The sequence below is a fragment of the Eurosta solidaginis genome, chromosome 4 (genome assembly GCF_040869045.1).
Source record: "Eurosta solidaginis isolate ZX-2024a chromosome 4, ASM4086904v1, whole genome shotgun sequence".
NCBI classification, from domain to species: Eukaryota; Metazoa; Arthropoda; class Insecta; order Diptera; family Tephritidae; genus Eurosta; species Eurosta solidaginis.
Genome location: NC_090322.1, coordinates 217,805,084 through 217,829,954, shown reverse-complemented (window position 1 = coordinate 217,829,954; position 24,871 = coordinate 217,805,084). Strand labels below are relative to the sequence as shown.

The 24,871-nt window shown below is 38.8% G+C and overlaps 1 protein-coding gene across 1 annotated transcript in view; it reads left to right on the top strand.

The window, feature by feature from the left end:
- Positions 1–24,871, top strand: part of LOC137248776 (zinc finger protein 845-like) — a 102,039-nt gene that overhangs the window by 19,791 nt on the left and 57,377 nt on the right. The window contains exon 3 of the mRNA XM_067779678.1: positions 9,325–10,326. Within this exon, the coding sequence (XP_067635779.1) occupies positions 9,325–10,326 (1,002 nt within the window). The remainder of the gene's footprint in view (positions 1–9,324; positions 10,327–24,871) is intronic.

The following is a 24,871-nucleotide window of genomic DNA, read 5'->3' as shown; positions in this document are numbered from 1 at the left end:
ACCCAAGGAATTCCACCTCATCGTAAGCAAACTTGCACTTATTTAGTTTAATTCGGAGACCATACTCATTAAGGTATTGGGTAAGATCCGTTGAAGTAATTCGAAACGTTCGTTTAGTGTTTTGTTTGCGATGATAATGTCGTCCATGTATACGATAATTTCATTATTGTCAATAAATATTCTCAAAATTGTTGTTATGTATCTCTGAAATATAGCCGGCCCGTTTTTTTAACCCAAAGGGCATTCTTAAAAATTCATACTTACCATTCGGAATGACGAACGATGTATATTTGATAGATTCATTTGCCATCTTAACGTGGTAAAATCCTGAATCCAGGTCTATAACTGAAAAAATTGTATTTTCCCTAAGTATTCTAAACAATCTTCAATAATCGGAAGTGGATAATTATCCCTTGCAATCAACCTATTTGTGTTCCTACAGTCAACGCACATTCGAGTAGCACCTGACTTTTTCTTTGTGAGAACTATTGGTGACGCGTAGGATGAACCACTATGTCTTATAATGCCTTTCTTTAGCAAGTCTTCAATAATGTTATTAACCTCATTTTCTTCCCTAAATGATAGTCGCCTTGCCTAACAGAATGTTGGCTTATTAGATGCTACTACAATTTTTGCTTCAAAGTTAACCTTTGGAACTACTTCCCTTTGGTTTCCCACATAAGTCGTTTCAATAATTTTTCTAAACTTCTCTGCCAAAACTGAAGGTAATTTGGGGTTCACGTCAATTTTTCCCTCTTCACCTATCCATTTGCCAATGTTACAAACTTCCTTAAGGGTTGTTTGACTTTCTGAAGTTTTTGTTCTATTATCCACTCTACTTTTGTTTTCATTTCTTTTTCTATCAATATTTTCTTTAGCTGTTCCACTCAAGATATTTGGAGACGGTTTATTTTCGTAAGTTTCCATATCAAATTCATTTATTTTGTTCTTTATGTACAAAGAAATTTTAAATTTTTCCAAAAAATCTCTACCGAGTAGTAAAGGAAACGATACTCAGTTATCTGGCATCTATATATATAAAAATGAAATGATGTTCGTTCCTGTCCATGTTTTTGGGCCGATACGAGGCCAATTTTATTCGTTATATATCAAATATGGGAAGGTTTTTAGCAAAAAAAAATTTAAAAAAACTTCTAGGGTCTTGAGATATCAGTCAAAACGTGGACCAGGATAAAATTACGATCTGTTTGTATAATATGGGTATAAAAATGAAGCTTCTGATAAGTACTTTAATATGGGGTACTTTTCGTACCCCTAGGTGACTAGGGTCTCGAGATATAGGTCAAAGTGTGGACCCGGGTACCCAAAGAATGTGTTTATACAATATGGATATCAAATCAGTACATGATATTAGTACATGATAAGTTTTCGTACCCATGGGTGACCAGGGTCTCGAGATATAGGCCAAGAGGTGAACCCAGATACCTCTAGAATGTGTTTATACAATATGGATATCAAATGAAAGCTGTTGATGAGTTCTTTACAGAGGGTAATTTTCATACATCTGGGTGACTAGGGTCTCGAGATATTGCCCAAAACGTGGATCAGAATAACCTTAGGATGTGTTTTTACATTATGGGCATCAAATGGAAGCTGTTAATGAGTACTTCAATATGGGTATCAAAAGGAAGCTGTGCTGATGAGTGGTAATTTTTCTCTGGGTGACGAGCGTCTCTTGATCATTTTATGTGTATAACATTTTTTGAATAAATATGCTAACTTGTAAATTTTTTTCGAAGGAGAGTAAACATAAACAGCGAGGTTTGTACACTGTTTATGAGAGATGCTTCAGCACACATACACAAACGTATGTCACATTTTATTGCTGGCTGAACATTTCTATTGCTTTGTATTTGTTATACAAACGACGCTTAAGCCCACATTACTGATACTTAGCATATACTTGACTTGACTTGGCGTAAACTTGGCAACTTAGCCACGATTATACTCGACTTGGCGCATAAAATCTGGCATCATAATCAGCGTTGAAATTTATTTTTAAATAAATGTCAATTTGTACGACAAAATGTCAAAATGAAATGGAAACAAACAAATGGCATCTCAAAATGTAAACGTCACTTAGAACTTACATAGAAAATCAAAATTCAACAGACTTCTAAGTCAAGTTAAGTTTTGAGTAATCAGTAACTTGCAATGTTCATTTAACAGAACTGTAAGTGACAGTTCGCGAGCCAAGTCAAGTCTATGCTAAGTATCAGTAATGGAGCCTTTATGTTCCGTTAATTTGTATGCAGTTCAACTGTGAGCAGTGTTCGTACTTCTACCACTAAAGTGGTAGATCTACCACCTTTTTTCCTGAAATATAAGTTCTACCACTTCTACCACACAAACTTAAAAATAGGTGGTAGATTTTTTTAGAAGTTTTCTGAAGAAACCTTATTTTTTCGGAACGGCTTTATAAAACTCAAAATAACGTCTAGCTTAGCTCTGATCACCATATTACCTCTTTTCCTTTAGGTTTTTAGTACAAAACTGCAACATACACCTATATATATGGAAAAAAGTGGTTATTATTCATTATATCAAGATATTTAAATTATAACCGAAATTTACGACTTTTTTCTTAAATCTACCACTAATCAAAATTTTCAAGTCAGAAAAATGACTGTCAGCCAATTATTTTCAGAAGTGACTCAACATAAACACAGAGGCTTTGAAGAGATTTAAAAGGTATATTCGAAACAGCTGTCGCCTTGTCCGTCCTGATGTCACGTTGTTTAAATTTTTTCCAAATTATTAAATAAACACAGAGGTTTATACGCTCTTTATGAAGAGAAATGCTTCAGTGCAGATACGCGAACGCCGAACTACTGCTTTGTGTTTTGTGTGCAGTTCATTTGTGAGAGCAACAAGTGTTTTGACAGTTTTCTTTTCTTTCTTTCGATAAGATTACAATAGAATACATTGTTCCTGGATTGATACGGATCATGTTAATAAAATCAATGATCGCATTCAAAACCAAATTCTTGGTGAAGTGGCGAAATATAAATCGATCTACACAATTACAGATGAAGATCAAATTGTGAATTATCCAATTGAATTTCTATTGTGCACACTCAATTCACACGTATTCTTATTCTCTTTAGTTTAGTAGTCACTGAGCATTTGGCGCAGTAACATCGATTGTGTGCGTCTCGCAATGTTGACGAATGTTATTAGCAAGCAACAAGCAAAGATCGTTTGTTAATTTTTTCAATGCGCACAAGCGAAAAATATTTAATGTTGACCAATCCTTTTGCGCAAATACAATGTATTTAATTGTATAAACCTTTTCCTTCCCATTGTGCGCATTAAAAATATAATAACAAACAATCTTGTCTTGTTGCTTGCTAATAAGTGAATGAACTAAGCAAACCGATGCATCAAGTGATGTGCGCGATTATCGCGTTCTTACTAACACATCTGCATTTCCAATTTGCCGATGCCTGCTTTAGAACCACCTGGAATGCCTGCGCATATATTAACCTTGAAAAGTGGCTCACCAATATTCTGCAATGGAACCATACTTTGCGTTAAGAAATTAATGCCGAATGTAATCGAAGCAACAACCATCAGCGGTAAAAGCGAAGGTGAGGATGTGCTCATTCCACGGATCCCAATAATTCCTACAGTTTTGCCATTCAATTTTAAGCTCTTACAGTTTCCTGTACGCCTTGCTTTTGCAATTACAATCAACAAAGCACAAGGACAATCGCATACTGTTGCAGGGTTACATTTAGAGAGTCTATGGTTTTCCCATGGCCAGCTATATGTTGCTTGATATAGAGTTGGAACGCCAAAAAATTTGTTTATCTTTGCACCAAACTAAAAAACCAAAAATATTATGTACCCACGTGCATTACAATAAGATAGAATAATAAAATGTTTTAAACGAAAATTTCACCAAATATGCGTATAAAATTCAATTCAATTTACAGAACAATGAACTAAATTATCAACAAACAAAACAGAAAAAATAACGCAACATTCATTCGATATCGGGCGTTACAACGTACGCCGGGTATAGCTAGTAATGTATAAAAAGAAAGGTTTTACAATATTTCGATATATAATTAAAACAAAAATTTTCGCGCTTGGCCTTATTACGCTTCCTCCTATGTTTCTAAATTGGGGTATCTTTTCATTGTTGTGCTCGCGATATAGATACGCTTCTACCAACGATTGCTTGACAAAACTATTGGGGCTGCCCGTGTCGAACATGGAAAACAGGTTTTCGAATTCAGGGTTTTTCCGGGATTTACCATAAAAAGCGGCACTTACCATATCTCTATAATAAATTTCTTCAACGTCTGCTTCCGACTCTTCGATGGCTGCAACTATCTTCAGTGGGCAGTTTCTGTACTGGTGATCCATCTTGCCACATTTGAAACAGGACCCTTGGACGCGCTTGCCTTCCTTTCATTCCTTCGCAAAGTGCCCGTAACGTGAGAAGTTAAAGCATTTTGTTGGAGTGGTTTGACTTTTGCCTCGCCTTTTGGATTAATATTTCGTACTTCGGCATCGAAGATTTTAAAGCATCAAGTTTTGACACATCTGTGAATATAAGCGCGTTTCCCGTTTTGTCGCGTAGGCCGTCAACGATGTATTCAACTAATTCACTTTCGTCGATTGGAGCGGTTTGAGCAATCTGTTGCATCGACAGAACATAATGGGTGAGAGTTTCTGTTTTTTGCCAAACACGCGACTTCAATTGTTTAAAAATGTCTCTTATGCTGACCGCCTTTTTAAATTCGTTGCATAAAGATTGTTTCACATCGTGCCATGTTTGTGCCTAGATCATTTTCATCAGCAGCTGGGCACTACCGGTAAGCATTCGACGTGCAAGAAGAAATTTAGTTTTTTCATCACAACCAAAACTTTTTGCAGTGTATTCGAAGTCGACTATCCATTTTTGTACGTCAGTTCCGTCGTCGCCGCTAAATTTCTGAATAGCGTTTTCTATGTCGCTGAATTTAACGGGAAAATTATATGTGGCTGTACGCTTCTCTAATTCTCTTATTTCCTTTTGCAGTTGTAGAGAGCGTAGCTTTTGTTTTAGCTGCATTTCTAGTTCCGTTATTTCGTCGGTAACTGTAACGGCTGCAGCGCTGCCGGCATCCTCTGCTACGATGGCGTGGGTGTCCCATTGAGCTTCGTTGTTTGCAGTAATCGTTACCTCGCGTGCTGGGGCATTGTTTGCGTTACCCGATGCTGTTGAATTTTCGACAGCAGCTACTGAAGTCAAACCGCCTGATACTGAAGTTGCGCTTATCGCTGCTGAAGGTGCGCTAATCGCTGCAGAAGGTTCTCCAATGGAATTGGGTGTTACGCTGCCTAGTGGTGAAGTAGAGTTAACTGGCGCAAAAGTTTGGTTAGTTGGCGCTGAAGGTGTTTTTTTTTTTTCGTTTTGCGGCTGTGTGCCTATTGCTGCTGCCAGAAGGGCTTTAAGTTACCTTAATGTTGCCGTTTCAGGAAAAGTAACTCCCAAATCTCGCAGTCCGTCTGCTACTTGCTGTTTTTCTGTGGCTATTTTGTTGGTTTCTGTTTCCAATTCAATTGCTCAAAAAAATTTTTCCGTGGGTGACTTGTGCACACCTGACGCTGTTGAATATTCACAAAGTAATGTCGTTTTATTTTAGATTGTGTTCAAACAGTGTTGCCGTGTGCATTTACGTTATTCATTTCATATTCACCATTGCTAGTGCTACCATATTGTTAGTCTACTACACTACTCATCACAGCTTGGCTACGGCTGTCGTCAAGCTTTGCTCTTTCGTGGTTGTGGTCTGTAGCCGCCGTGTTCAATGTAGTTAGGCCTATTTTCTACAAATTTTTAATGAACAAAACACCCCGTAAAGTCTGATATTACACTTACACTGGTCACAAATGCTTGCTTCCAAATGAGCTATTCGAATGCGCCTACATCGCCCTCGTTCGCATTTCGCTTAACCTTCCCGGTAATACTTGATCGCCACGACACCAATCCTTCACCAGAAAATGCACTGAATTAATTGATTGAACAGAATAGTCAGAAAATGTTTAAAGCATGTGTGGAACGCTTGAATAGAACTCATTTTCAGGCCAAATGCGCTTAAATGCGATCAAATGAATCATTTTGGAAATGCGATTTATATAAGGAAATGTACCTCATTTGGAATTTTTCACTCAAGGTTACATATTTGGCGCAGTGTAAATGTCCTCTAAGCATTTTTTTTTATCTTAAGAATGGGCGCTTTGAGCAAGTATAACTTTATAGATACGTTGCGAACATATATATTTATTTATTTATTTAGTCTAGTAACAAATGTTTAGTACAGACACTTATGACTAAATTACAGAAACCAGCTTATATTAAAGATTATTATTAAACTATGGAAAACACTAGCAAAAAGAATTTATATTATTACAGATTAAGTAATTTTTTAGTTTAAGTTGAAAAGCGTATTTTGAGTCGGAGAAATCAATATCCAAAACACTTGAGAAGCAATTAATTTCTGATAGGGCTCTGTTAATAGGCGCTTTTGAGTTATAAACAGTTCTACTCAGCCCTATGAAAAAGTGGCGGAGGTTTCTACAGGGAGTATTTAAGCACAGTCTTTCAAGAAGCAACGCGCAGTCAATTTTGCCCGTGAAAAGATCGAAAATGAACAACGAGGCCAAAAGAATTCTGCGATTGTTTAGGGATAGTAAGGATATTAGTTGGCATCGAGACTCATAGGACGGGATCGGTTCAGATAATCGTAATGAAGTAAGCGCGAAGAGCATAAAGATTTTTTGAACCCTCTCCAGGCGGTTGATGTGAACTGCGTGGTAAGGCCGCCAAATGAAAGCCGCATACTCAAGTTTGGACCGCGCAAAGGACGTATATAAAACTTTGAGTGTGCCAAAAGCAACCATTGAAAGCGCCTTAGAAATTGTGAAGCTGACGTGAGTTAAAATTAAACATTGAGTCGAAGTATACCCCCAAGTCTTTAACTTCAAGAGTCGTTCGAAGAAAAGTGTCTGCAATATGATAGGAGGTATGAAGTGGCCTCAGCAGTTTACCATACGTCACAGTGTGGCACTTACTTATATTAAGGAAAAGACGGTTCTTAACACACCAGATATAAAGCTTATTAATCTCAGATTGAAGAACAACGACATCATTATAACAACTGATCTCAGAATAGATCTTGAGATCATCAGCATAAAGCAGAAATTTGGTAGATGAGAAGTAATGAACAAGATAAATAGTAAAGGGCCCAGAATACTGCCCTGGGGCACTCCAGAGGTGGCCCAAAATGGTTTCGAATAAACACCGTAAATATTTACAACATTACTTCTGTTGTGCAGGTAAGATTTAATCCACTGTAGGGACGTAGAGTGGAACCCATAACAAGCTAATTTCGCAATTAAAATTTTATGAGAAATTTTATCGAATGCCTTGGAAAAGTCTAAGTATTTTGTATCAACCTGAAAACCCCGCCTAAATGCCGCGTAGCAATCCTCAGAAAAGACAGCGAGGTTCGTTAATGTGGATCTGGCCGGGACAAAACCATGTTGGTTGGCGCAAATCAGGTGCTTAATACTAAAGTAAAGCTTGTCATTGACAACACATTCAAAAAGCTGCGAAGTTGTAGACAATTTGGAAATAGGCCTGTAATTAGAACAGTTACTTTTGTTGCCAGACTTAAAAATGGGAGTAACGGATGCTTGTTTCATTCATCAATAAAAATGCCCGATGCCAATGATTTATTGAATATAATCATTAACGGTCGTACTAGCGAAGGACAATTTTTCAATAGAATAACTGAAAGGTTGTCAACATCAGTTCTGGAGGAATTTTTAAGTCTTATAATCCCCTCAACTATGTCTGCCTCAGTGAGAGTAAGTGACCCAAAATTATTAGCGGAGGGAGTTTATGTAATTCCAAAAGTTCTTCGGATTGCTCTTGATGTTTACCTCAAAATTTCTGACGTACTTAGCATATAAAGACTTATTAAGATTGTTAAATTTATTCTTATAAACAATAAGCAAATCATAAAATCGACGCTGATTAGTAAACTTATATTTTTTAAAGAACCCCTCTAAAGTTATCAATAAGATACGATTCATAAGAGCTGTTAATATTAGTAGGAGTTAAATAGAGATTGTTTTCAAGAGAGATCCAGCTAACATTACTTAAATTAAAATCCTCCAGTACACATAGCTGCGTTTCTCCTAAACTTCGCTTAGATTTAAGATATTATTTACATGAGCCTTATAAATACTTTCTGGGCTGGACGGCGGAACGTATGAAGCACAAATGAGCAGTTGACCCAAAGAGCCATGAATCCGCACACAAAGTTGATCAAGAAGCGTGTCACTAATAGTTAAAGAAATAAGCGAGGCCTGGAGACCGACCCGGGCGGCAATCAGCACACCAACTCCTCTATTTAGGCCAGTCTTTGTTGCATCTCTATCCTTACGAAAAACATGATAAAGCTTAGGATCAAAAAATTCAGCATCTAAGAAATTACTATTCAGCCAAGTCTCAATGATGACAAATACATCATACTCCAATAAAGAACTTAATAGGCGCACATTTTCGGTCTTGCTTCTAAGGCCAGAAACATTTTGAAAAAAGATGTTGATATATTTGCATGGCATGTGATTGACACTATGTACTAAATCCGCTGTTGTAGTTTTGCGTCCTTTTGAAAAACACGGAAGTGGCAGATCGTCACATAGACTGGCCACAACTCAGGCTTCAGAATTTTATCAAAGTGCAATTCATCTACACCAAGTTTAAAATTTACATATTTACGGTTAATCGACTCCGACTCCTTAGCAAGCTTGAAACACTGCAGTTGATGCTTATTTAGATTAGTATGTTTAATCACATACTAAATAATATCCTCAGGTGTGACCGAGGGTAAAAAAGAAGAAAGATGAAACCATCTGATACGAGCAGCTACCCCAAGTTCAGTAGACACACAAGAGCCAATCACGCGCCTCCGTGAACGCCTATGATTGTTATTAACATTATTGTTGTTGTTACCGACATTGTTGTTGTTGTTGGCATTCTTGTTATTGTTATTATTATTATTGTCATTAGGCGAGCTAGGTTGAATGTCCGATCCCGACGATGTACGTGATTGCATATTAGGATTCCCACCACTAGCAGTAATATTTAACTCATCAGGGTTAACAGCAATCGCAACGGGTTTTTCCTTAAGTGTGCGTTTCTTTGTAGATTTCCGCCAGTTGAGTGATATAAATGTTATTTTATGAACGGTGAGTTGAGCCAACTATCAAATGAAATAATTATTCTTTTACTTACAGACAACATAACTTGCACAAAATGTTCAAGTGTGTTTGAAACACCAAGGGAACTATATCTACATGACAATTTCGTACATAGTATATCTGGCTCCAGCATACATTGTCCTTGGTGCAAACTGGAATGTTTAATTCCAAAAAATGAACTAATGGATCATCTGAAAGCAAATCATTTTAGATATTATTTGAAATATTTCCATATAATTAGTAGTGAAAACGTTTATATTAATTTAAAAAATAGTCGAAACACCATCGCGCTGGATTATCAGCTAATTAAAGACGATGAGGATCAGAAATTCGAGTGTCCGATATGCTGTAAAAGCTTCGCAAAACTTGAGTCATATGATACTCATATTAAAAATACACATGAATTAACAACTACTGATATGGTGGAAGCTGTGTTGTTGACTGGAGATGAAAATAGCAATCCTGATATTTCAAAGCCTTTTGATTGTTCGATATGTTCAAAGCGATTTCAATCAGAAAAATCACTGGCTAATCACATTAGAAATAAGCATGAAGCGTCACCTAAAATCAACAATAATGAGTCAGAGGGTCAAATTTCTGATATGGTGGAACCTGAGCTGATGACTGGAGATAAAAAAAGCAATCCTGATACGGTAAAGCCTTTTGAATGTTTAATATGTTCAAGGCGATATCAAGCAAAAAAAGCACTGGCTAAACACTTTAGAAATAAGCATGAAGCGTCAGCTAAAATTAACGAGTCAGAGGGTCAAATTTTTGATATGGTGGAACCTGAGTTGATGACTGTAGATAAAAAAAGCAATCCTGATACGGTAAAGCCTTTCGAATGTTTAATATGTTCAAGGCGATATCAAGCAAAAAAAGCACTGGCTAAACACTTTAGAATCAAGCATAAAAGCACCTATGATAAGTTAGAGGGTAAAATTTTTAAAGATAACGAAGGCAGTAGGAATTCCAGGCACGAAAACCGACTTGCATCCAGATTAAAAGCGAAAGGAAAATACATATGTTCATTTTGTCGTAAGTACCTATATATGTATGTAGTTTACAATTGTATATATGTGAGCTGGAATCATGGAACTACCCTATTTTGCAAAAACAAGTTTTCGAGAAAAACGCGTTTAAAGTTTTTGTTTAGCTTGACTCTGTGTAACGGCTAGCCGTTGTGAACGAATTTTGTAATTAAAATTTAATTAACTTCCAATTAAGCTATAAGCTTCAAACTTGGAATATAGTTCAGAACCCGATGACAATGCAATAATCAGAAAAAAAATCTTCGATAGGTGGCGTATGGATCGAAACATTTCAAAAAATCGTACTTGTGGTCCGATTTGGTTTTAAATGCGATTTGTGAAAAAAACTAAGAAAGATAGAAAACTGCGGTTTGTTCCATTGGAAGGTAGATAGGTTGAACTGGCCGGTCCATGAGGACCTCACATAGACTGATTGCGTCCGTAGTGTTACCAGAAGTTTGTTTTAACGACCAAACTGAAAAACCAGGACCTATGTTATAAAATAACTCCGTCCTCTTGGCAAATACTAGAAGCTTCCTAGGACTTAAGCCACTTGCTGCTTCTAGATCTGACAGCTGTATCACTCCTAATAGCTGGAGTCTTAGCCTGGCAAGTGCAGGGCACGAGCACAGAACGTGCTCGATCGTTTCCTCCTCCAACCCGCACTTCCTACATCTGCTATCACTGACCAAGCCTAGTTTAAAGGCATGTGACGCCAGAAGGCAGTGTCCAGTCAGAATACCCGTCATGAGTCTACAATCCTCTCTTTTTAATGATAGGAACAACTGTGTTAGTCTAAGGTTGTAAGACCTACACATAATCTTCGACACTTTACAGCCCCGCGCTTGAACCCACGCCTTTCCCGCTTGGTCGATCATGTGCACCTCTCGCCTTCGCTTAATCTCGCCCAATCTAATTGGGACATCTACGGAGAAAGCTTCAAGGGATGCGCCCTTTTTAGCTAGTTCATCCGCTTTTTCATTCCCATCTATTCCCATATGCCCTGGGACCCAATATAGATGTATGCTTCTCCCTGTCCCGATTCTCTCCAGAGACTGCTTACACTTTAACGCGCATTTAGATGCTGTGCTATGCGAGATTATTGCCTTAATTGCTGCTTGACTGTCAATATAAAAGTTAACATGGTTGCAGCTTAAGCTATTCTCTTCCAGGGTTTCTACTGCTTTGGTTACGGCTAATATTTCCGCTTGGAAAACGCTACAGTAATCCGGCAGCCTGTAGGATCTGCTTATTTCCGGATCAGCGCAGTATACCGCAGATCCTACTCCCTCCACTACTTTGGAACCATCGGTGTACACATGTATCGCCTCGTCCGCCATTTGCGCACCCTTGCGCCAACCGTCCACCTCTATTGTGGCCTTAAGATCTCCCTCGAAGCGCAGATAGGGAATCATGTAGTCTGTTCGTCTTGTGATTGATAACGCTATACTACTATGGCCATATGGTCGGCGCTCAAGCTGCCCCGAAGCACCGAGCCTGGTTGCGGTCGTTAACGCTTTGTTCTTTGCTACCAGGTCTACAGGTGGGATGTGCAAAATGGCATACAGTGCAGCCGTCGGGGTTCTTTTCAGGGCTCCCGTAATGCTAAGCATCGATAGTCTGCATACCCCCTCTAATTTTTTGAGGTATGTTGTTTTTTGTGTGGCTTTCCACCAAACAAGAACTCCATAGTATAGAATAGGGCTTACAATCGCTGTAAAAACCCAATGAGAAAGAGAGGGCGATAGGCCCCACGTACACCCCAGCATTCTTTTACATGCGTAGAGTGCCGTTGAGGCCTTCTTGACCCTCTCCTCCACGTTGAGCTTCCATGACAGCTTACTGTCTAGGATGATTCCTAAATATTTTGTGCAAGGTTTCTCCTGTAAGGTCACCCGTCCTAACTTAGGCCTGGTCCAATTTGGGACCTTGTACCTCTTTGTAAACAAGACCATATCCGTCTTCTCCGCATTGACTTTCAACCCGACATTAGATGCCCAGCTATGAATATCGCGAAGCGCCCGATCCATCAAAGAACTAATCGTTGGAAGGCACTTTCCACTTATGACAATTGCAACGTCATCTGCTTAAGCCGTAAGTTTTACGGGTCCCTCATCAAATTGCCTGAGCAGTTGGTTGATGACCAGCGTCCACAGCAGAGGTGATAGCACCCGTCCCTGCGGCGTGCCCCTGTCCACTGATTTCGTGGCCTCGTACAATCCCCATTGTGATGTAATCTTTCTGCAATTTAACATGCAGCCGATCCATCTGATTCAGGCAGGATGTACTTTAATGTAATTAAGACCATCCATAATCGCCCATTTTGCAACATTATTGAAAGCCCCGGCAATGTCCAAGAAGACTCCTAGAGCATACTCCTTATATTCCAGGGATTTCTCTATGCTTATTACCACCCTATGCAATGCGGTGTCTACCGACTTGCCTTTGGTGTATGCATGCTGTGTTGTGGAGAGCAGCTTTTCATCCACGTTGGACTTTATGTACACATCTATCAGCCTCTCAAAGGTTTTGAGCAGAAATGATGTTAAGCTAATGGGTCTATAGTCTTTGGAATACATGTGACTGATCTTCCCCACCTTTGGTAGAAAAGCTACACGAGCAGTTCTCCAAGAGTGCGGTACATGATTCAGTCGTATGCACCCATCGAATATTATTTTAAGCCATTCCACGACCGCCCTACTTGAGACTTGTAGCATGGCCGGGAATATACCATCTGGGCCCGGCGATTTAAACTTAGAAAACGTCTTCACTGCCCACTCGATCTTGGTATCGGCCACCAAGCCCGGCACTACTAGCTCCGTGATCGGAGTGTGAGTGATGTCTGCTGGCTCCTCTAAACCGTCTCCCGATGGGAAATGTGTATCGAGAAGCACCTCAAGGGATTCCTCACTATTACGTGACCATTCCCCGTTCTCTTTCTTTATTAGTCCCTGGACTATGTTTCCCTTTGCTAGGACTTTTTTCAACCGTGCTGTTTCGCTGGAGCACTCTATGTCCGTACAGAAACTTTTCCATGAGTTTCTCTTCGCCCTGGTAATTTCACGCTTGTAGATCCTCAGTAGATCCCTGTACTCGTCCCGACACGCTTCGCTTTCCGCGGTCTTTGCGAGCTTAAACATTTCTTTAACTTGTCTTCTTAGAAGACTCAGCTCATTGCTCCACCATGGCGGCTTTGCTTTTCCTCTGAATCTTCTTAGAGGGCAAGCTTTGTTATACGCAGTCATAAGCGTCCTTGTTAGGAATTCACTCGACTCCTCCAGTTCTACATTAGCAACCTCTTTGGGTTGTCCCAGTTTTGTTTTTACGTGTTTCTGGAATTTAGTCCAGTTCGTTGACCTAGGGTTTCTAAAGGTTCCTCCCTTCTTTACCCTCTTTAGGGGGATGTTGAAGCTGATATACGCATGGTCGGAGAAGGATGGTCTATCAAGAACCATCCAATCATACCTTGATATATCACGCTCGGAGCTCAATGTAATATCCAGAACATTGCTGGATGTTGGACCAATGTATGTAGGGACATTTCCCCTGTTGGCTATCTGCAAATTGGTTTGCAGGATGTAACAAAACAGAGATTCGCCTCTCTCGTTCGTATCCGCTCTTCCCCACGCATTGTGGTGCGCATTTGCATCTGCGCCTATGACCAACCGCCCTTTGCGCCCTTCCTCCTGTACTAGCCTTTTGCACTCCATCGGTGGGACCTCCGCAGCATGGGCCATGTAGCAGGACGCCAGGATAAATGCTTGCTTATTCTTTTGCTCAACGGCCACCGCTACGAGATCATCAGTGGTGTAATTAGGCAGCATATATGAATGCAGCTGTTTCCTTACCATTACTACAGCTCGCACCCGTCCTTCCGTTTGCGCGTAGTAAACGCCAAACCCGCGCGCGCTAAGTCCAGAAACCTTTCCTCCCGATGAGAGCCACGGCTCCTGGATCAGCGCCACGTCAAACGAACCCTCCTCAAGGGTTAGGAGGAGTTCGCTCGACGCCACTTTGCTGTGTTGGAGGTTTATCTGCAGGACTCGCAGCACCATTGGGCTGTTTGTCCCCCTCCAGCACCTTCGTCTTGACGTCGTCGTCCTCCCCTTGCCCTTTTGGTTTAGAGTATTCGAGGCCCCCTTCAGCCTCTCGTGACTGTTGTGCAGGGTGTTCCTCTGTGCGAGTCACAGCACCATTTAGCGGTTGGTCCTCTTCTAGCACGTTCGTGGCGACGTCGCGGACCTCCACCTGTCTTTTTTCCCTTAGGCTTTTGAGGTACTTTTCGACTTCGCGCACCTCTAGCGTGTTAGGGTTTTTATCCTCGGGACTTCTTTTCCTGAGTCGCATGTAAATTTTGCCAGTGCCAAAGGACATTTTACCAAGCTGCGTGTACAAAATATCCTCCGCCTGTTTGTTTATTTGGAATATGTAGAAATGACCATCCTCGGTAAGCCGAGATACAGTAAGTACCTTCCAATCCTGTGTCGGTATGTTCGGATTCTGATTCTGCAGAAGTCGCAGTGTATCCTCCGACTTCATCACGCATGGTATCCATACCTTAACTTTTGGTACCGTGGGGATTTGCGCTTTATCCACCACCTCAAACCGCGCGTTCGTGCCTTGCCTTTGGAGGTTTGGAACCACTTCCTCCAGCCACTGCAGGCTCGCGATGTTGTCGCACGCTATCATCTTCACACCGTTATACCATCCCCCCGAATCAACGGTTGAAAGGGGCTTACTTGGTTGTTCCCGCATCATCTTAAGCATCAAGCTAATAAGCTCCCTTTCCACAGATCTCCACCTTTCAGTAGTCATTTGTCCGAAAGGACTGCTACGATCAACCAGCGCCACAGTCAGTGACTGCTTTGCCACATCACTCATCTTCTCGGGAAAAGCAGGAGTCTTAGTGTTATCTCCCTTTGGCACCTCCGAGAAAGCCGGAGTCTTAGCGTTAACTCCCTTTAGCGCCTCCGAGAAAGCCGGAGTCTTAGCGTTATCTCCCTTTGGCTTATCTCCTACTTCCTTAATTGGAACTTCCCTCTGACTCGCAGCTTTCGAGGTAGTTGCTACCTCGCTATTGGAGCCCATCTGTCTTACAGCTTTGGGCCTACTTGTCTTGTCTATGCGACTGCCCTGCCTCGCGGTCCGCATAACACCATGGATTAGGGGGTTGGCAGTTCTTGGTCACCGACATCCCGCCGCCATCGTATGAGGCGAAACGGCGTAGATGTCAGTCCTAACCAGCTCCGCTTCATAGTCGGGCGCTATGGAGTTCGGCTAAGCCCTCACACCAACGACAAGGTGCCTACCCTAGTGAGGTGTTCCATTGGAAAGACCGTTAAATTTCCTATAGGAATCACTAAAAAACTGGAGAACGGCATTTTCGCACAATAGGGTCGTTTCATGATTCCAGGTCATATATGTATAAAAGAGATCGTAGCTAAAAAAAATTGCCCGCAGTGAGCACGTGCCTCCTTACATAGGAAAGCATTTCTTGCCAGCCTATCTGTTTTCTGTTTACCAGTTTCGCCATATAATTTGCTATCATGCAAATTAATTTATTTTATGTTAGGCCCGGTTTTAGAGTTTAACCTTGCCACTTTTTTCGATAACATAAAATTTTGCTGCTAATCTATCCCGTATGACGTTTAACTGAGACGTTAACTATGCAACTGTAAAACTATTTCTAAAAATTATAATAAAGTGGCGAATATTAGCATCACTATGCTATGTTGGCGGCCACCGTGGTGTAATGGTAGCGTGCTCCGCCTACGACACCGTATGCCCTGGGTTCTCACCCGGGCAAAGCAACATCAAAATTTTAGAAATAAGGTTTTTCAATTAGAAGAAAATTTTTCTAAGCGGGGTCGCCCCTCGGCAGTATCTGGCAAGCGCTCCGGGTGTATTTCTGCCATGAAAAGCTTTCAGTGAAAACTCATCTGCCTTGCAGATGCCGTTCGGAGTCGCCATAAAACATGTAGGTCCCGTCCGGCCAAATTGTAGGGAAAATCAAGAGGAGCACGACGCAAAAAATTGGAAGAGAAGCTCGGCCTTAGATCTCTTCGGAGGTTATCGCGCCTTACATATTAGGCCGGGTCGATTTGTGGGGAGGCAAAAAAATCGGCCATTGCTCTGTGAAAATCATATTCTAGGGATCAAAATAAGAAACTTTGACGAAGGAACCATACCTCTAAAACGAATTCTGATGTCCCCCCTTTTGGGTCGTAGGGGCGAATTTTGAAAAATCCCACTTTGAAATGCCTATGTTTTTTCTTTTTGGAGTTTATTTTTCTCTTTAGAAATTTATTTAGTCAGAACATATGTAAATGAAAAAATGAATTTAACTTAGTAATAGAAAAGAAATTGAAAAAAAATTATTAGAAATTAGCGTTTTTACAACCCCCTTTTAAAACCAAGGCATCACTGTGATGCATTTGCATGTCGTAAACATAGTTGTGTGGGTTTTTTATTCAACCATTTTAAAAAATGAAGGTATCACTGTGACACAATTGCAGATCGTAAAATTGCTTGTGTTGTTTTTTTAAGCCACCAAAAGACACAGCAGGTAGAATTGAATTTGCCCCTACCCAAAAGTTCGACCCAAAGGGGGGACATCAGAAGTCGTTTTAGAGGTATGGTTCCTTCGGCAAAGTTTCTTATTTTGATCCCTGTAATACGATTTTCACAGAGCAATGAGCGATTTTTAAATCAACCCGCCCTAATATATATTTATATATATATATATATATATATATATATATATATATGCTTTTAGTAAATAATCACAACAACAAACACGGCAACACTTATGTACAAGGCAACGAAGAGATATCTCACACACACACACATGTAGTCATCAGACGAAGTAGTTACTTGTAGTAGAATAACTTTCCTCTTTTTCTTTTCCTCCACTTTCTCTCTCATTAGCCCTCCTTCTCTTCTTATTTACCAGATTGCAAGCAAATCGCTCAATAAATCAATTTTTATGGAATAGGTCGATCCCTGGTTCAGATTCCGGAAAAAAATTTACCTTTATATTAACCTAGACAAACAAGATATTTACATATGTACAAAATTTCAAGCAAATCGCTAAACATATAAACCTTCGCCATCTAAATTAAAATTCTTGCACTGACTACATGCGTAGTGAAACACAAAACTCCTTCGTAGTGTTCACGAATTGCGCGTGCATTTGCGCATGCACACAAAGGCACACTTCTACAGTGCGAATTTAAGCCCCCTATTGCGGTTTACAACACAACTCTCTTTCAGTTGAAATTTTGAAATTTGGTATTACAGATTACAACTCAACCTGTCAAAAAAAATTTTCGGTTGAAGTTGTCTAGTCTTACAACTTTTTGTGACATTACCGTCTACAACATTGTGTTGGTGTAGTTGTCAAAGATATCAAAATCTGACAAATGATTACTAGCAGTTGTCTCATACAATTTTGCAGTTTTTTGGAAAAAAGGTAACGTTTTACAAGACGGTTCACCACCTAATTTTTAACAAAAATTTTCAAAGTTGGTATCAAAAGACACAAAGATTACATTGAACATCTTTTTTGACCTTCTGGAGCGATATCCCGAATTTGGACGAGGCAAGGCGCAGTTCGGATGCAGCCAAAATAGGTGAAATTATGCGAACGTGAGTCCCATCTATACTACCCACTACTCCTGGGAATCCTGTTTTAGAGTTAAATGCGCTTTTTGTAGCGCTTTGCTCTGGAGTCATATGGGTTTTAATCCACTTCGCACAAATATGCTCCTCAATATCTAAAAACCCCTTTATTAACTGTAGATGTTGTCCAGTCCAACACTAAAATCATTTTCACAGCATTTTTGATAGCTGCCGTCAGCAAGGAATGTAGTTTTAAAATAGGGGTACAGCCGTACCTCGAGCAATATTCTTCCTCACTTAACCGAAAAGTACTTGGGCGATCGAGCTTTGCTCGGCAATCTTCGAGTATGCCGCGTAACATACTTTGTTCTACATGGCATCATTAATCAAACTACTTTTTTTATATGTAATATATTATATATTTTTACTTGCCAATATTTGATTTCCTTAAAAATATATTTCAAAAACATATCAAACACAACCGCAAAATGAACTGGAATGAAAAATTTTAAATGGGTAATTCCAGCCTATAGTATAAGGGATTGTTATGATAATTAGTGAAATCGAGAACTAAGTTATTAAGGTCGAGTATCTTCATGCGCCGAATTAATAATTTCAAACAGTTTATTAGTTATACACTATGAGATTCTCACAATCTTATTACATTCCAAAAACTTGTAAATTTCACGAATGACAACTATCAGTTAGACAAATTAAATTTCAACTTACTTCCCTAAGCGCCATCTGTTGGTAAGTAGATAAATGGTTAGATGTTTTCAAATCGAACTTATATATGCCTCTAGTGTTCAACGGTAGCAAATTACCATGGTGAGATATCTGTTTGCTATGGTGAGAAATCTTTCTAATAGTAATCTGTGAGAAATTGCAATTATTCATTTCATATTTGCCAAAAATATGCATTTAAATATATTTTGCTAGAATTTGCCACGGTGCCTTGATATTGCATTTCAATTTTATTAACGTGTGTGAAATTAAGAAAATTAAGTCGAATCATGTGTAAGATTTTTAACTTTAATATTCTCCTTTAAAGCTTTAATAGAATATGAGTAAGTAGAGTACTATTTCGTCTCACTACCCCAACCCTAAATGGCAACCCTACTCAAAAATGTCCCTATTGTAATGCGGAGTGAAATACCTTTCGTGTGATACCCATATCGGCATATCTCATGCAATTTTTTTTTTAAATTTCGAATAAGTGGCAACCCTAAATGGCAACCCTACTCAAAAATTTCCCTATTGTAATGCGGAGTGAAATACCTTTCGTCTGATATCCATATCGGCATATCTCATGCAATTGTTTTTATTTCGAATAGGTGGCAACCTTGTGAAACATTCTGAGGGGCAACACATAGGTAGAAAGTCTTAGAAGGTGATACATTATCTCTGGGTCAAATTTCATTTAAATCGGTTGAGCCGTTCCCGAGAACGTTCGGCTATACAAATATACAAGAATTGCTCGTTTAAAGTTATAAGATAACTTACAAATCTGCAAAATAACTTCATTAGAAGCTGATCATTTGTCACTTAAACGTTTTCTTACTTGGTGCTTGGTAGTTTCAAGGGATTGGAGTGATCATGCGAATTATTTCCGTTTTCGCGACATGTCAATTTTCTCACCAAAATTTTCGTCGTTATAAAATAAATTTAATATTATTTAATTGATTCCATTTTGCTATTAATAAAAAAAATCACTTTTGGAAATGCTTGAATTTCCGCCACAAATTGATCAGCTGTTCATTTATCTGTCAAATCATCACTTTTTTAGGTTGGCAACATCAATTCAACTTCAACTGAAATAAGTTGTAATTCGTAATACTAAACAGGAGTTGAGTTGTTTTAGACTTAAGTACTCTCAAAACGTTCAAGTGTCCGACTTTTTTTTTCTTGTGTAACTTATTTAATGAACTAGAATGTGTTCATACAATATGGATATCAAATGAAATCTGTTGATGAGTGCTTTAGTACAGGGTAGTTTTCATACCTATTGGTGACTAGGGTCTCGAGATATAGGCCAAAACGTGGACCCGGGCACCCCTAGAATGTGTTTATACAATATGGATATCAAATGAAAGCTGTTGATGAGTGCTTTAGTACAGGGTAGTTTTCATACCTATCGGTGACTAGGGTCTCGAGATATAGGCAGAAACGTGGATAAGGGTAACTCTAGGATGTGTTTTTAAATTGTGGATATCAAAGCTGTTGATGTGTGCTTTAGTACAGAGTAAGTTCTATGCCGCTGGGTGACTAGGGTCTCGAGATATATGTCAAAACGTGGACACGGATACACCTAGAATGTGTTTTTACATTATGGGTATCAAATTGAAGCTGTTGATGTGTGCTTTAGTACAGAGTAAGTTTTACACCGCTGGGTGACTAGGGTCTCGAGATATAGGCCAAAACATGGACCCGAATACCCCTAGAATGTGTTTTTACATTATGGGTATCAAATTGAAGCTGTTGATGTGTGCTTTAGTACAGAGTAAGTTTTACACCGCTGGGTGACTAGGGTCTCGAGATATAGGCCAAAACATGGACCCGGATACCCCTAGAATGTGTGTGTATTATGGATATCAAATGAAAGCCATTGCTGAGAGCTTTAAAGTAATTTTCATTGTGATATTCGATTTAGTCGCATCAACCTGGCAAAACTGATAAATATGCATGCGAAGCCGAAATAAAGACATGAGCTAATAATACCCACATACCTATTTACATACATACGTCCTATTCGATTTGCTTGAAATTTGGTATATAAATTTGCCTTTATTAGTATTTACGATGCTTTTTTCCGGGAAGTAGACCAGAGACGGACTGGGACTGTGATTAGGACTAGGACTGAGACTGAGGCTGAGACTGAGACTCGGAGTGGGACTGGGACTGAGACTCGGAATGGGACTGGAACAAAATACATACCACCAAGAATGAGAAAAACTTGAGAGAAGAGAAAAGAGAGAAGGAAAAGACTGAGAAAGAGATAGAATGAGACGAAGATGGTGATAGATGAAGCGAAAAATACAGAGGGAGGAGTGAATACAAAGATTAGGAAAAAGTGTAGAGGGGCGAGAGCAGAGTTAGACGGAAAAAGCTTATTAAAATGTATGCAGATAGACCAAAAATTTAGGGCAGAACAACGTCTGCCGGTTCTGCTAGTGAATTTATAAGATTGTAAAATGAAAATAATTCAATATTTGCTAAAACGTTGTTCATTTCCTGTTCTACAAAACGTTACCTTCTTATTTGTGTTAAATTTTCTCTTCAACACGAATGTGTTTTTATTAGAGTTATTGAATAAATTGCTTTGCACACAGAGTATATTAACTTTGATTGGCTAACGGTTGGTTGTACAGGTATAAAGGAATCGAGATATGATATAGACTTCCATATATCAAAATCATCAGTATGGAAAAAAAATTTTATTGAGCCGTCCGTCTGTCCGTTTACACGATAACTTCAGTAAATTTTGAGGTATCTTGATGAAATTTGGTATGTAGGTTCCTGGGAACTTATCTCAGATCGCAATTTAAAATGAACGATATAGGACTATAACCACGCCCACTTTTTCGATATCGAAAATTTCGAAAAACCGAAAAAGTGCGATAATTCATTACCAAAGGCGGATAAAGCGATGAAACTTGGTAGGTGGGTTGACCTTATGATGCAGAATAGAAAATTAGTAAAATTTTAGACAATGGGCGTGGCACCGCCCACTTTTAAAAGAAGGTAATGTAAAAGTGTTGCAAGATGTAATTGGGCAGTCGTTGAAGATATCATGATGAAATTTGGCAGGAACGTTACCCCTATTACTATATATGTGCTCAATAAAAATGAGCAAAATCGGATAAGGAACACGCCCACTTAAAAAAAATGTTATGTAAAATTTTAACAAAAAATTGAATATCTTTACAGTATATATGTAAGTAAATTATGTCAACATTCAACTCCACTAACGATATGGTGCAACAAAATACAAAAATAAAAGAAAGTTTCAAAATGGACGTGGCTCAGCCCTTTTTAATTTAATTTGTCTAGAATACTTTTAATGCCATAAGTCTAACAAAAATTTACCAATCCTTGTGGGGGGCATAGCTTCTATGACGGTAACTGTTTTCTGTGAAAATGGGCGAAATCGGTTGAAGCCACGGCCAATTTTTATACACATTCGACCGTCTGGCCTTGCGCTCGGCCGTTAAAACGATAACTTGAGCAATAATCGATATATCTTTACTAAACTTAGATCACGTACTTATCTGAACTCAATTTATCTTATTCAAGGTTTGAATCGAGCTCAAGGCCTGAACAATAATTTTTTTCTAATGCCAATTATTGTTATTTTTTAATTTTTCTAAATTTGAAAAATTGTATTTTGTTTTTGGAATAGTAAGTAGAAAATGTTTCAGACAACCTGCCATAGCTGCGCAGATAGATCCATTTCGAAGGGTGCTAAGCCTTCAGGGATGCACCTTAACGTTAAGCTAATCGTTTATCAAAAAATTTCCACCGTTTCCGTTGAAACACTTCGAAATATTATCGATAAAGAAATTATCAAGATAAATTGTATCTCGTTTTTAACCGAAACGAAAAGCTTTCGTTAACGTTAAAAACGTTAACGAAAACGTGATACTTTATGTTTGAATTATGCTGGCAATGCTATAGCCATGGTGAAGCCGTAAGGTGGCAACAACGAGCGCACATACACACACAAACTCTATGTAATTTGTTTGTGTAATTCGTTGGTGGTAATGTCAAAAATACTCTGAGAAATGTTCGTACTGTCAAAATTCATGAGAAAAGTTGCAATCAGCTTGGATAATGCTTTCACCTTTAATGACTCCGCCATCAATCAGCTTTGCCAGCATAGTTTGAAATTAATAATCAACATAAACGATTTGATTTCGTTTTGATATGGCAGAAAACGAAACGAAATCATTTCGTTAATTTGACGATCTTAACGTTAATAAACGAAACGAAATGACTTCGTTTCGTTTATTAACGTTGATTATCGTAACGAAATGATATCGTTTCGTTGGTTAAGCATGCCTGTAAGCCTTCATCATCAGTACGCTTTAGGCATGCTGCGCTAACCATTTAGCTATACAGCGGTGGTTTGTTTGACTGGCAAATTTGCTACTTCTATTCCTTTTTACCAACTATATTTATTCAGTGTTGCGCCATCTGGTGCAAATCACTGATAATGCCGGGTTTTTGTCCATTGTCAACCACTTTGTTTGACATTCCCAAGTGCTCATGGTTTATTAACAATTGTTTTTGTTTTTATCGGCCTATTGCTAAATCATTCAAGGTTTGAATCGAGCTCAAGGCCAGAACAATAATTTTTTTCTAATGATAATTATTGTTATTTTTAAATTTTTCTAAATTTGAAAAATTGTATTTTGTTTTTGGAATAGTAAGTAGAAAATTTTTCAGACAACCTGCCATAGCTGCGCAGATAGATCCATTTCGAAGGGTGCTAAGCCTTCATCATCAGTACGCTTTAGGCATGCTGAGCTAACCATTTAGCTATACAGCGGTGGTTTGTTTGACTGGCAAATTTGCTACTTCTATTCCTTTTTACCAACTATATTTATTCAGTGTTGCGCCATCTGGTGCAAATCACTGATAATGCCGGGTTTTTGTCCATTGTCAACCACTTTGTTTGACATTCCCAAGTGCTCATGGTTTATTAACAATTGTTTTTGTTTTTATCGGCCTATTGATAAATCATTCAAGGTTTGAATCGAGCTCAAGGCCAGAACAATAATTTTTTTCTAATGATAATTATTATTTTTTAATTTTTCTAAATTTGAAAAATTGTATTTTGTTTTTGGAATAGTAAGTAGAAAATTTTTCAGACAACCTGCCATAGCTGCGCAGATAGATCCATTTCGAAGGGTTCTAAGCCTTTATCATCAGTACGCTTTAGGCATGCTGCGCTAACCATTTAGCTATACAGCGGTGGTTTGGTTGACTGGCCAATTTGCTACTTCTATTCCTTTTTACCAACTATATTTATTCAGTGTTGCGCCATCTGGTGCAAATCACTGATAATGCCGGGTTTTTGTCCATTGTTGCAGGGCGAAATCAAAAGCCCTTGGAATCTTGGCAGGAATACTGTTCGTGGTACTACATATATAAATAAATTAGCGGTACCCGACAGATGATGTTTTGAGTCACCCCTGGTCCACCTTTATGGCGATATCTCGGAAAGCCTATAGAACTAATGCCCACTCCCTTTTAAATAATTATTAGCAACTTTCATTTGATACCCATATCGTACAAACACATTCTAGAGTCACCCCTGGTCCACCTTTATGGCGACATCCCGAAATGGCGTCCACCTATAGAACTATGGCCTACTCCCTTTTAAAATACCCTTTAATATTTTCCATTTGATACCCATGTCATACGAACACATTCCAGGGTTACCCTAGGTTCATTTTCCTACATGGCGATTTTCCCTTATTTTGTCTCCAAAACTCTCAGCTGAGTATGTAATGTTAGGTTACACCCGAACTTAGCCTTCCTTACTTGTTATTCTTGATTTTATTCGTAAATCATAACTGTAAATACACGTCTAAGATGTCAGGAGAGGTACCAAAATACGCGTTTTGACTTCGGAATCAATAATCTAACGGCGGATATAAAAAAAAAGTGTGCTGTTGTAGAGATATTTTTATGCGATTGTTATATTTTTAATTATTTTATTGTACACACACAAAGCTCAATAGGTTGTTTTCAGATCAGAAAAAACAACTAGGGTGTTCACAGTCCCTTTTAATTTGGCCTAGTTAATTTACAATTGTTTTTGTTTTTATCGGCCTATTGATAAATGATTCAAGGTTCGATTCGAGCTCAAGGCCAGAACAATAATTTTTTTTTTTCTAATGATAATTATTGTTATTTTTTAATTTTTC